Source organism: Petromyzon marinus, chromosome 55, assembly GCF_048934315.1.
Source record: "Petromyzon marinus isolate PM22_M1 ecotype Great Lakes invasive population chromosome 55, UKy_Petmar_22M1.pri1.0, whole genome shotgun sequence".
Taxonomy (NCBI): Eukaryota; Metazoa; Chordata; class Hyperoartia; order Petromyzontiformes; family Petromyzontidae; genus Petromyzon; species Petromyzon marinus.
Window position 1 is genome coordinate 2,491,809 of NC_133721.1, and position 13,922 is coordinate 2,505,730.

General features: G+C 46.6%; 1 protein-coding gene across 1 annotated transcript; it reads left to right on the forward strand.

Annotated features, from left to right (window-relative positions):
* The first annotated feature begins 1,872 nt into the window (after positions 1-1,872).
* On the forward strand, positions 1,873-10,558 carry LOC142905594 (exosome complex exonuclease RRP44-like). Its single transcript, XM_076052219.1, has 3 exons — positions 1,873-1,880; positions 9,032-9,304; positions 10,285-10,558. The coding sequence occupies exons 1-3, from the start codon at positions 1,873-1,875 to the stop codon at positions 10,532-10,534; spliced, it is 531 nt and encodes a 176-aa protein (XP_075908334.1). The 3' UTR covers positions 10,535-10,558.
* The last annotated feature ends 3,364 nt before the right edge of the window (positions 10,559-13,922 follow it).

The window sequence follows — 13,922 nt, forward strand, 5'->3', positions numbered from 1 at the left end:
ACAATTAACGTGTCGCTAGCCCCGCCCCTGGCCCTGCTCGGCCCCCGGATATATTTGGATGCCTTGTGGGGCCAGCATACTACGGTTTGGTTCTGGTTCGACACGGCAAAAAGCCAGTGGGTGACCACAGACACTTCGAGAGATCTGCACTGTCTGGGTTCCAATGTACCAGTGGAAAAGGGATACCGGTGACGATTGGCCACGTATGTGCATATGCATGTTGAACTTCTTCCGTACCATACGTAGACAACCGTGCTAATCGTCGGTGTGCTTGTGCAGGGCCATTTTGTGCGCTCTCTGGGCGAATGTGGGGATAAGGAGACGGAGACGGAGGTGCTGCTGCTGGAGCACGACGTGCCACACCAGCCCTTCAGCCAGGCCGTACTTGCATGCCTGCCCCCTCCCACGTTCAGCATCACAGCAGAGGTACGCATGAGACGTGTGACGATATGTCAATTCATCGATTGAGTTCAATTCTTACGCCTGCGGTGTGTTGGTGTGTTCGGTCGTGCATGTGAGAATCCTTTACTTCAATGTTCTTTATTACAAGGCCCACGGGCCACTGGTGGCCCCTGGGTGGCCTTTGGTGTGGCCCATGACGTGTGGCCCCCGACATATAGGCCCCCGACAATAGACAAATGCGAAAACACCCCCCATCATCATCATCGTGCTGTCAAACCGCAATAGTTTCAAGATGTTTGGCCTGCGTAGAATACCTTCTAGAGGACCTCTCTGGAGCTCTCCCTCCAGTCGAGGTCCTTCCGCTGCACTGGCATGAACGAGAAGCCACGGGGCTCTACACCTTTACCGCAGACCGTATATAGAAAAGCCGTCGACCTGAAAGAAAGTCGATGGCTCGGACACATCATCGTAAGAAGAGAGGAAATTCACATCGGAGGAATGAAGGCGATGGACTTATGGAAGCACCAGGGCGGAGACCCGAGAGGCAGGCCTCGAGAGATGCGGATCAAAGTGGTGAGCCAGGATATGGAGGACTTTGCAGTAGCCGTGGAGATGGTCCAGTACATAAATGAATGGAGCAAGGGGACTACAGACTTTTTTCCTATAACACTGTACTTGCGTTCCTGAAGAACACCGAATTGTGGAAAAATCGCATAATAAATAATATAGGGTAAAGCACAGTCCGCGATAACACGTGAGATGCGTACGCAGGCTTAACAAAGACTTCGGGTACGTGAGTAGCATCTAGAAGCATCCAGAAACATCCCGCCTTGTGTGATGCTACACCGAGGCAACCGTACAACCGCTTATTCTGCCTCGCACAACGCAGTTCTGTTCACTCGATCGCCTTTTATCCAATTCGCATCCATGTTATGAAAAAATGTGTTCCCTAATGCATTCATCGCATTATATCTAATTCACGATATGAAAACACGCAGAGTTATAGGAGAACGGACTGTACTTTCAGAATATTCAGTCGCCTATTGAGAAGATAGAACGCCATTAGAATGAAGTTGGTTTACCCATGTATGGCTCACCCTGTGTTTTGTTTGTTGTAAGGCAGCGTTTTGTTGAACCTGGTGCTGTGTGTGTCCCGTACAAGGACCAGGCTGGCAGGGAGGACCTTCGTGCGTTGTCCATCTGCAGTGTGGATCCTCCAGGCTGCACAGACATCGACGATGCCCTACACTGCAAACCGCTCGACAATGGGAACACCGAGGTATTCATTTGGTGGTGGTAATCGTGGTCACGGTCGCGGTAATTCGTGCCTATTCCTTTCATGGTTTTGTCAATGCTAGCGGAGGTTACAAGGGGAGTTTAAGTGGCACAATGATAAGTGCACTGCACATTCATCCTGTCAAGCTGGTTTAGTTCCAGTCATGGCTAACACCGGTCAGGACTGATTTCAACATGGCTTGGTTCTGGCTTGATCTGCTCCGTTGCCTCCAAAGAAGTATGAGTGGCTCAGCTGTGCCTTGGCTCAGGCTCAGCTCACGGAAATTCTGAGCGTGGCTGGGAGCATGCAGAGATATACGTGGAGGCACAAGGGACACGGAGGCTCAGGGCTGTAACCATGCTTAGAGGCAGCTTGGGTTTTAAGCGTTGCTTTGATGTGGCTTATTGAGAATTAGAATCAGAATATTTATACTGGAGGAATCCAATGAGCTATAAAGCTATTTTTCACATGTCCAGTAGAGGCGGGTAAGAACGTTACAACAGCAAACAGTACAAAAACATAATAGTAGTGCAAAGTACAAGAAAGATCAACAAATAACCCAAACACAAACAAATACAACTAAACCATCCCCATCTTACCAGGAAAAGCCCACTGAGGTATTGATTTATTTTTGATTAGTGACCTGGCCACAACTGAATAGCTCAACAAAGTGGCCCATCATTTGGACATTTATAGCAGCCAAAATAATAGAAATAATCTCAATGCATGTTGCGCGAGAGCCAAGCCTGAGCCAAGCCATGGCTAAGACCCCACTGGCCTAAGTGTCCACGTCACTGGCCGAATGCCTGGTTCACAATGAATGCACCAGGTAGTAATGGGTGTGCATTTCATTTCACATTATTGTGCTTTGGTTGGAGTGGCTATGGTGGAGGTTATGCATGCATGTGGAGTGAGCGACTTCTGCCAGACGTCTAGTAGAAGGCGTCTTATTTATTAAAAGCACACAGGGCGATACACTTCGTAACGCGGCTACACCTAGGCTGTACAAACACGCAGCCCATCTGCGTCCTGCGTAGCTACGCTGGCTGGTTGACGAGCGTAGCGGCGGAGACAGAGCTGCTCTTGCAGAAGAACCAGCCACGTGGTCGGAGACGAAGAGATGACGACCGTAGCGACGCAACCAGGACCCAGACCCCACGCTAACAGCCCCGAAGTTCTGATTCGGTGCTCTTTATATCTGCCTGGAGTGGCCAAGCTCCACCTCTGGCCACGCCCCCTTTCTAGAACCTTCTAGGCCCTTCGGGATGGTTCCCGGAGCTTCTCGCCTGACTCCGCCGTTGACCTTTACCCCAGATACGCCCCTTCATAATAAGGCATTATGTAATGCAGCTATAACCTTAATTACCCTTACAGGCCGCAGGTATCACCCTGTCATTACACATCCATGCATGTGAGGGTGGTGACGGTGTGTTAATGTGTGTTCTAGGTTGGGGTACACATCGCCGATGTGAGCTATTTTATCCGGCCGGGGAATGCCTTGGATGAGGAGGCATCTCTGCGTGGTACCACAGTTTACCTGTGTGAGAAGGTGAGATGTGGATTTCTTCTTGCCACAATATCAAGTGTTTTACGACCCGCCGATTTCATCCTTTCATTCTTAACTTTACGACATGATGTAAAATATTACGATGTAACGATCATCGCGGTACCAGTTTCCCCACAACTTTGTAATTGTATTTGACATTTTCATCACATTTTTTTGCGTGCTTTTCAGTATTTCCCGTATGAATAACGATAACTTAAAAATGAATTAGAATTTAAAAAATGTGCAACAACAATGCTAAATATCTCTCATGATGTTTTAAACGAGGTGATTTTTGTGGATTTCTTATAATATGATGTACCGTGACATCATGAGCGGCAGGCTATCGGCGCAGTGGTAACACTCGTGCCTTGCAGCAAGGAGACGCTGGGTTTGATTACTCAACTCTTGTGCCTTTTTGCTTGCAGCTTTGTTTGTTCTCCCCCCTGTTAGTGAATGGGTTTCCTCTGGATTCATCAGATTTCCTCTAAATAAAACCCATACAATCTTAACTGGCATTCGCGAAAACATCCCCTTGCTGAACAGTTACCTGCAGGTGACTTAATCATGTGTGGGTTTGCTTGCAAAACACTCGTTGAGTTGGTGCATATGTATTTGCCAGATTGTGTTTATTGACAGAGAAGTTGTTGCGTTTATGTGTTTGTGCGCCTGCAGAGGATTGATATGGTGCCAGAGTTATTGAGCTCAAACCTGTGTTCCTTGAGATCCAACGTCGACCGGTGAGATGCACCAACAACTGTGAACTCGCGAGTGTGCACATTGCAACCCATACTCAGCAGCTAACGTGCGTTGTTGCCAGGTGCACATGTAATCCCATGATGCGTGGCACTGTTTAAGTGTCATTGTACAGATCCACACAAGCATGTGTACATACATAAGCAGCCAAACCAGGATGGCACAATGGTAACACATGTCTCACAGCAAGAATGGCCTAAGATTGATGCCCGACTTGGTTGCCTTTCCATGTAGATTTTGTATGTTCTCCCCCTATTTAGCATGGGTTGACTCCAGGTTATCAGGTTTCCTCTCATCGCTAACATAAACGTGTTATTACTACTATGATCCTTAACCATGGAAAGCCTCACTGAATCTCATAACTTCGGGAGGGTACTGCAAAGCTTTTGCAGTCGAACAATGGTTGCTACATATATATTCCAGTTGAGTAATTTGTAACAACCCAAACCGGTATTTGGCCAAACATCCCGCTGCTGAAAGAATGACTCGACTACCAAAAACTTGGCAAGACCCTCCTGAAAAAGAGTCTCGAGACTTTGCGAGGCTTTCCTGAGTGAACACCCTGCACCACTCCAATGTCGACGACTCTGCCACTCGACGGTGAATGGCGACGGTGCATGTGCTGTGCGCGTGCAGGCTGGCGTTCTCGTGCATATGGGAGATGACTCCAAAGGCTGAGATTGTGAGCACACGTTTTACCAAGAGCATCATCAATTCCAAGGTGATTCCCCCCCCCCCCCCCACAGACGTTCAGTTTTTGTAAAACTCTCGTTTGCTTTCACGTGTATTGTATCGGTGCCTTGCTATGTTAGTGCAGTTGAGGTTTCCGGATGGCTGAGAGGTCAGAGCGTTGAGCTTGCACCTCTGAGTTCACAAGTGTAGCGAGATGAAACTGGTTCACAAGTGGTAGTATGTATGTTGAACTTCTTTCGCACCGTACGTAGACAACTGTGCTAATCGGAGGTGCGAGGTAGGACATGAAAGTAGTGAGTTGATGGTCTCTGTCCAGTCAACAATCACTGCACAAAACACAGGTTTGTTTTTTTAGGTTAGATCGTGTAAATATGTAAATGTGTCATTAAACCCACCCCCACCCGACACAGCCAACTAATAAGGGTTGTCACGTAAACAGAACATGCCAATTCGTCACGAGTACAGCACACCGGTGTGTTGTACCAGTGACGAATTGGCCACGTTCTGTTTATGTGACAACCCTTACTAGTCGGCTGTGTCGGGTGGTGGCGGGTTTAACGACACATTTATGTATTTACACAATCTAACCCAAACAACCTGTATTATGGATGATATTGGTCACGAAAGCCTACGTGTTAAACTCACTGCATGAAAGACCACCAAATTACATTGCACTAAATTTGGTTAAATTCCAGCTTTGAGAATTAAAAAAATATATCAATTTTACTTTCTTTGGGTGAGCGTAACTCTCAGTGGTCATCGGGAGCCACGTAGACATCTGTTGAGTTCTGGCTTGGGCTTGGATCAGGCGTGGGCATTGTGTAATTGCGAGGACCCCATGGTTCACCCGTGGTGTGTTCATCGTATCCCCGCAGGCGTCTCTGACGTACGCAGAGGCTCAGCTAATGATGGACGACGCTGGGCGGAAGGATCCGGTCACCAGCAGCTTGCGTGGCCTCAACTCCCTGGCCAAGATCCTCAAGCAGAGGCGTATTCAAAACGGGTAACTCATTGTCAAGATCCTCATCCCCTCCACCGCCACTGGAGCGATGAGCCGTATTAATGTGTGCACCGCATTTAGTCGATCGGCAGGTCGCCTGTGGCGCGGTAAAGTGTGGTTACTCCCGTGTCTTCTAAGACATCCGGCCAGCGTGGAAGAGTAGGCTAAAATACATTGAGAGGGACTGTAAAAGGGTGTATCCCTAGAGGGGCCGCCTCTTATGGGAGCCCCCTTCTTCCAGCAGTGGCTTGAGCAAGCAATTGCAAGGCTGCACCTGTTGCTTTTTTGACCCCATGATGCATGAGGCTTGGGTGAATATCATGCACAAACAAGTGTTACAGGATTCATACTCTGGTTTTTTTCGGTAAAGTCACGTAGGTAAAACTATAAAATAAAATAACAACTAAATTAAATCACGACGTTTCGGGCGCAACACAAGCATCCTTCTTCAGGTGGGACAACCACAGCCAGAAACAATTGCTGAAGTGGGCAAAAAAGGGCTGTTGTAACAAGAGGCTATATAGGTAAGAGAGTGGGGGGGAGCAAGGGGGGAGAGATAGAGATGGGGGGTGTGGGGTAGGGGAAGTGGGGTGCTGCTAGAGGGATTAAAGGGGCGAGCACGGCAAAATGCCGGGGGGGGGGGAAGTGAGTGGGGCTGGGAGTGGGAGGCTGAAGAAGCTGGAGATGCGGAAATGAAGGCAACAATAAAGAAGTTAAGGTTTTACCTGGTTAATAACATCCTTCTAGATTGGAGTGTTACAGGCTGCTGCGGGGCTACATTGTGGGCAATAGAGGACAATGCAGTGACATAAATTTTTTACTCTTCTTAATGCTCCCATGTCTGTGCTCCCCCACCTTTGCCAACGCGTACTGACCACCACGGTTAAGTACGGTAAAACCACCCCACGACCCGTATGACAGGGGGCGGCCCTCATCCAGCAGTGGATTGACTTAACGAGCTGTGCATGTTCAACTCAAATATCTGAGTTTGTGAAGTGTCTTATATTAAGATTCTGTGTTGTTTTGGCTGGACATGATAATCGCTCATGTCCCTTCTCCACCCGTAGGGCATTGACTCTGGCATCCCCTGAGGTCCGATTCCACATGGACAGCGAAACCCACGACCCGATCGACCTGCAGACCAAGGAACTCAAGTGAGTCTCGTCAACAAGACACCTCCCATGACTGCGATCCGACTGTTGTGCAGATCTCTCTATCAGAATCAAAATATATATTTCTACTGGAAGAATCCGATGAGCTATAAAGCTCTTTTTTCACAGATGTCCAGTTGGGGCAGGTCACAACGTTACAACAACAAACAATACAAGCACACGTTAGGATTGCAAAGTATTGGAAAGGTAAACAAATAACTTAAACAAATATACAAATAAAACTAAACTATTTTTATCTTACCAAGTAAAACCCTGACCACAAATGATAGCTGAACAAAGTGGCTTATCACGTGGGAAATGTATTATCAGCAAAATAATCTAAGATAAAGAATCTTGACCCTTGTGGTTGATGTGTTGTGGTGGCGGAAACTGGTGCGTGTACACAGGGAGACCAACTCGATGGTGGAGGAGTTCATGTTGCTCGCCAACATCTCCGTGGCGGAGCGCATCGTAGGCGAATTCCCCGAGTGTGCGCTGCTCCGACGCCACCCGGCGCCTCCGCCTTCCAACTACGACATCTTGGTGAAGGCGGCGAAATCAAAGGTAGAGTTAGAACCCCTTTTAACGACCACCCTTGTTAACTAATCGCTTAACAACGGGCCTCCATAGAGCTCAATGTGTAGGCTTAACCGACCATTTCCCTGTTAACGACGGGCTCTTGTAGGTACAGTAAATATGAATTAATGCCACGTAAAAGGAAAACAATAAAATAAATATAAAACAATAAAATTATCACGACGTTTCGACTGCAACACAAGCAATCATCATCAGGTGTGAAAACCACAACAAGAAAATTTGAAAAAAGTGGCAGTTATTTTTAACGTTAGCACCACGGAGAGAGATTTGACAGTTTGTTCAGATGGACGAGTCCATCTATGTTCGGAAAAGAGGAGGGGGGAGACAAAAAATAATGGATGCGTTCTGACACCCACCTTAAGCGTGATCAATCAATTAAGACCCGAAATGGCTTATCAAATCTCTCTCCGTGGTGCTAACGTTAAAATAACCGCCACTTTTTTCAAATTTTCTTGTTGTGGTTTTCACACCTGATGATGATTGCTTGTGTTGCAGTCGAAACGTCGTGAGAATTTTATTGTTGTATATTTTTATTATTTTATTGTTTCCCTTCTACGTGAATTTACCAAAAGAACCAAGAATATGAATCCCTGCAGTCACGAAAGTTTTAAATCAAAATGAATTCATGCATTTATTAACAGTGTTTATTTTAATATGATGTGTTTATAATGTTAGTATCTTTATGTATTAATATCCATTGTTTAAATATTATAAAGTACGTTTTTTGGGTGAACAAGGGAAACTTTCGATGCTATCGGAACGAATTAAGCTTTTAACACGTATTTCCTATACTCGCTTAATGACCAAATCCTTTAATGCTCGTGTTCGTGGAACCAATTACCGTCTTTAAGAGGGGTTCTACTGTCTCTAGATTGCTGTTAACCTTCCTTCAATATCATCCTCCTCGCAAGGAATTCAGAGGTCGTCGGGTGGCTCAAATTTTTGTTTGAGGTCTTTTGGTTTAACCGGGTGAGAACTCAAGAGAACATAATAGTCTCATTTGCAAGGGTCACCTGGGTCACCCTATGACCCAGAGATTACAGCTGGGACCCTGGCTTCAAAATCCAGCAGCCACATTGAACATACTGTGTTATCAAGTGTAGGGAGTTGAAGGACTCGGCTCGTTTCCCAGCTACTCCACAGAAATAAGCAACAAAAAACCATCACGATAAATGTAGTACTGTATTTAATTTTAGATAAATTCCAGCAATGAAATGTTGAAATATCAGGTCGACTTATTGTGATGAACATTATGCTCAAAATGGGTGGGAATGTGCTACCCCCTACTGTGAAGCAGAGGTGTCTTGAAACGATGTCAGTATTGGCCTGAGCGAGCAATTGCAGGGCTGCACCTTTTACCTTTATCTTGAGATGTAGCCGTATAGTTTCCACTCGCCCTTAGAGGCAGAACAACTCAAAAGGTGTGACGAACCACAGACAACGCTGGAAGGCAGCCAGGCACTGTGCCAGATGTAGATTAATCCACTTGCTGTACTGCCTTCTCCTGGCAAGCCAGGTTATGGAAACCTGAATGCCCACAGGAAGTGCGCTGAATAACGTTTTTTTTCCAATACACCACAACCCTTGCTGCTTCCCCAGCACTGAACTACAAGCCACGTGCGGGATAGTCACCTCACAAACGCCGGTGTGCCCGATTTTTTTGCGCAGAACATCGAGATCCAGGTGGACTCGGCTAAGGCGTTGGCCGAGTCCCTGGACCGGGCGGCAGTGCCGGGAGCGCCACCATACCTCAACACTCTGCTGCGCATCCTGGCCACGCGCTGCATGATGCAGGCCATCTACTTCTGCTCCGGCATGGAGCCCGACACCCACCACTACGGGCTCGCCACCGCCATCTACACCCACTTCACGTCGCCCATTCGACGGTGACGTGCTCTGGCGTCAGGCACACGCGTGAAATCGACCTTCGCGATTATTGAGGGGACTATGTTGTTGTCTTGGTGTGGTCTGGGACTGTGCTGCCTTTCCCAAGTTTAGGAATTTATTTATTAATTGATGTACTTATGCAATGTTAACTTGTGATTACGGCACACCTCCAATTAGCACGGTTGGCTACGTACGGTGCGAATTAAGTTTAACATACAACTTGTATATCTTTTTTCTATTATTTACTTTTACTGATTTGTTTACCTTTCCTCTTCTTAGCACTCCTATCATATACCTACTGGACATCTGTCAAAACGAGCTTTTATCGCGAATCGGATTTCTCCAGGATAAAGATTCAGATTTTGAGTTATTTTTCTAAAAGGTCCTATAAACGGGAAGTTTGGCCAATTCCTTAAATGGTTGTTTGGCTTGTGTTGGGGAAAAACTAGAGGATCCGGAGAACACCAACGCCTACAAGGAGGGTGACAGTGTTCCACGTGCAGAATCAAGAATCCATTGCCGTGTTGCAGCGGCGGCCAAAAGTGAAATGCAATTCTGCCATGGATCGCTAACGATTTTGTTGTGGATCTTAAATAAGAACACAGATATGAGCAGGCAGCAATTTGCGCTACATCTGTTGACAAATAAAAAATCCTCAACAAAGAATTAAATTCATACATTAACAAAGATAATTTCCACCAGCAGATGGTGCTAGAACGTGGTATGGCCAGAGTACAGTATTCTATCACAGCGTTAAATCCATCTGAGTCATTGTTTGCGTAGCTTTCTGGTGGATCGTCAAACCCGCTGAGATCCACCAGAATGAATCTCGGTGCTTGGTGGATTAATACCGCTGCTCCGTTGGCATCTCGTGGCCATACCGCAGCCTGTATCTACTGTAAATTTAATCTTCATATTAAATAGAGGCTACAACAAATGTGAATATTGTTGTTGTTGTTGTCTCCCTGTACCGTTACAGATACTCGGATGTGATTGTGCACCGGCTGCTGGCCGTGTGCGTGGGCGCCGACCCCACGTACCCGGCGCTCACCGACAAGCAGAAGCAGCAGCAGCTCTGCAACAACCTCAACTACCGCCACAAGATGGCGCAGTACGCCCAACGCTCGTCTGTAGCTTTCCACATGCAGGTGGGAGGCGGAAGTGTGGGCCACGTGGAGCTTGCACGGCGTGTGCTTAGGCACCTGATAATGCGTCCATTCGTCTCTTGAAAACCATTTTTTAAGGTCACGAAAGCAGGCATCGTATTGTGCGTGTAGTAAGAATCAATTGTTTTCTATTCGCACGCTTACGTGTGGTGGTGCCGTGGCTGTACTGGTTGGCTACACTTGACATTGCTTTTCAGCATTCTTCTGTGTTTGCTGAAAAACCTGTTTACTTGGCACATTTGCCCATGATGTGACAACTTTATTTGATTGGCTCTGTCAGGTGATGGAGGATTATAGTCAATACAATTGACATTGTACCTTCACGATTGAACTCAAAATAATCCCCATGACATGATGCCAATAGCACAACTGGAATTAATTAGCGGGGGGATGCAGAAAAATACCTTAAATTTTGTTAAATAATTGTGGGCCTGGTAAGTGATGCGCGTGTGTCTGCTCTTGGCAACGTAGCGGTGATTAACGGCTGTTGTTGTTGTGGTCTTAGTTGTTCTTCAAGAGCAAGGGAGTGGTGAGCGAAGAGGGCTTCGTGCTGTTTGTGCGCAAGAACGCCGTGGTGGTGCTCATTCCCAAGTACGGCTTGGAGGGGACGGTTTTCTTTGACTCCAAAGATCTCAAGCTCAACGTTACCTTCGACGAGGAGGTAGGGCATGTGTTCACTTAACCGGAAGGCATTGGCATTTCCCGAACGGCTGAATTCTGCATTTAAACCCAGGACTGGCTTAATGCACTGGGACCCAAGCCCCCTGACCATCTCTCTACGATTAGGTTTCTATCAGACACACAGACACTTGGTTTAAGGTGGAAGAACGCAGTGAGATACGAAGCTCCGTTTTTTTGCCATTTGGCAGTGTGGACTATTACAGAGGAAGTTACACCGGTGGATACATTAGAGCCGGATGGCTCACAGGGCTATACCAAAATAAACTGAAACTGAATTTAATGATGTAAATGCGTTTCAATTATAAAACGGTCACAGTTAAATATGCTTTGGAAATAACTGCCATGACGGAGCCCGTATTGTCACGGAGAGGACATCAGATTAAAAATACAGTAAAATCCCTCAGATCCGGAAGAATTATAGAGAAAATCTAATGCTTTCTGTAAACAATGAGAAACTCAAAGGGCAGAAAAGTACTTGTAGAATAAAAACAAATGAGGGAAATAGTAGTTGATGCAAAAAGTGATCTCTAGATGGCAAAAAGCACATGTGTGACCAGTGGATCCGGTCCTTTCCAGCATGCCTTGCATGCCGCATTACATTGTCACTCTGCGTGGATAATGCACACAGCCTAATTTGGACCAGAAGCTCAAAAGGGCTTCTCATGCCTGGTTTTCAGCTCGCGCTGAGGTGGCCCAAGCGGTATTGCATTCGCTGTGTGTTGTGGAGGTTTGCGTTTCAAACTCGGTGGCCACTCCGGTTAATACTGTGGTGTGTATTAAGCGTAAAATATTTACAGGCTATCCGCTTTAACAGTGTACGTTAAAAGATCCTGTAACGTTATTCGTGTGCCAGCATCATGGTCCAAGGTTGGCAAATTACATGCAAATTACTTATTTGGGGAGCACATATCAATCGTTCGCCTCCTTTTACAAAGACGTAGCAGTGACCTTGAATGCAAACGTTTTGAGAATCAGTGAGGCTTTTCTGAGTGACCCATGTAATAGTATGAATAATAACGTTGGGTTTACGTCAATCCGTGCTTGTGTGCAGGGCACTTGGCAGAGAGCAGTCAGCGGTAGTGTAGTGGTTAGCGCTCTGCGCTACAATCCCGGCGACTTGGGTTCAATTCCTTCGCACGGTCAACACCAGTGATGATTATCTGAACCGGTCCTGGGCCTCCCCTAGGTTGACTCGGAACTCAATTGAATGCCTGGTGCGGTGTGTAAACATCGCCACTGGGAAGACAAAGGCGGCCGGGCATGGCGCTGGCGACCCACCCCCTTGTGTGCCGTGCCGGCCTTCATCTGTCCTCCTCGCCAACAGCACTTGCCCCAACAGTCTGTTAAGGCTACATTGGAGATATGTCTTTGTGTTTTGTGTAGGGCCCCACGCTGTGCGTGGAGGGCATCGCGCTGAACATGTTCGACCGCGTGTGCGTGCGCGTGTCGCTGGATTCGTCCAACCTGCAGCACCAGCGGATCCGCATGCACCTCGTCCGCCCGGAGGTACTCACCGTGCGGCGCGACGCGCAACCTCGGAATACCACCGATTTGTATTGTGACCATGCTGCTGTTGCTGCTTGCTGCGCCAGCAGTAGTGCACAAAAAACAAACGCTCGCCGCATCGGAACGTCAGCGGGCCGAAAATTAATGACACAAGCCACAGCATAGCGCTTGTTGCCATGCAACCCAAACTGTGGGACCGTATAGTAAACCCATAGAGACACAGAGATACATAGGAGATACAGAGAGACCCATTATGATTCCTAGAGATTCATAGAGACTCATACAGATACATAGCAGTGCATTAAAAACAAGCTACTGTACGATTGTGGCCATGCAACCCAAACTATGGACCACATTTTACACCACTGTAGTCTGCGCTCCTTCAATGGAGGGGGTGGCAAGATGACACAAACTCTCTCCTGAGGCTCTCCCGTGGCTATCAGACCCATACATTGGCATTTAGCCCCTGAACGTAATACCCTTATAACACAGGAATAAAATATAAACTCCGGTCTTGGATGGAAAAAATATATGTTTAGCTAGCATTTTGAGCTGCAGTCTGTTGTCCTATACCTCCTGTAACTGGCAAATTGGATATAACGCGATGATGAATGTATGAAGGAACACATTTTTTGTATAACGCGGATCCGAACTGGATTTAACTCGGTTGAATGAATGGAACTACGTCGCGCGAGTAGGAATAAGCGGTCGTATCGGCTGTCTCGGCGTAGCATCACACAAGGCGGGATGCTGCTGGATGCTTCTAGATGCTACCCACGTTCCTTAGTCTTTGTTCAGCCTGTGTTACGCATCTCACGCGTTATTGCGGACTGCGCTTTACCCCATATAATATATATTATTTATTATAACACGATTTTTTCAAAACGTGGTGTTCTTGAGGTACGCAACTACCGTATTATAGAACAGACTGTATATCCAAAGACTATGGGATACTATCCCTACCTATATCAGTTGTGACTGTCCGTGTGTTTAAATCCAGCTTGAAAACGTCGTTATTAATTGGCTTTTCCTGGATTCTGATTGGTTATTACTGTGAGGGGAATCATTATAATTAGCTTTTATTGCATTTTGCATGCTGTGTAAAGTGTCAGTATCACTATCATTGTTATTATCGGCTTTTACTTTATTTGTATTGGCTTGTATCTATACTTGAGTAGTTTTTTTAATGTCCAGTGCTTTTTTGAGATGTTTCGATATGCAAGGTACTGTATAAAATAGATTTTTATTATGGCCCTAGTTCATT

Excerpts from the sequence above, each read along its gene's own strand:
- LOC142905594 (XM_076052219.1), top strand. Across the intron at positions 9,305-10,284 it reads TTCACGTCGCCCATTCGACG|ATACTCGGATGTGATTGTGC; the intron begins GTGACGTGCTCT and ends GTACCGTTACAG.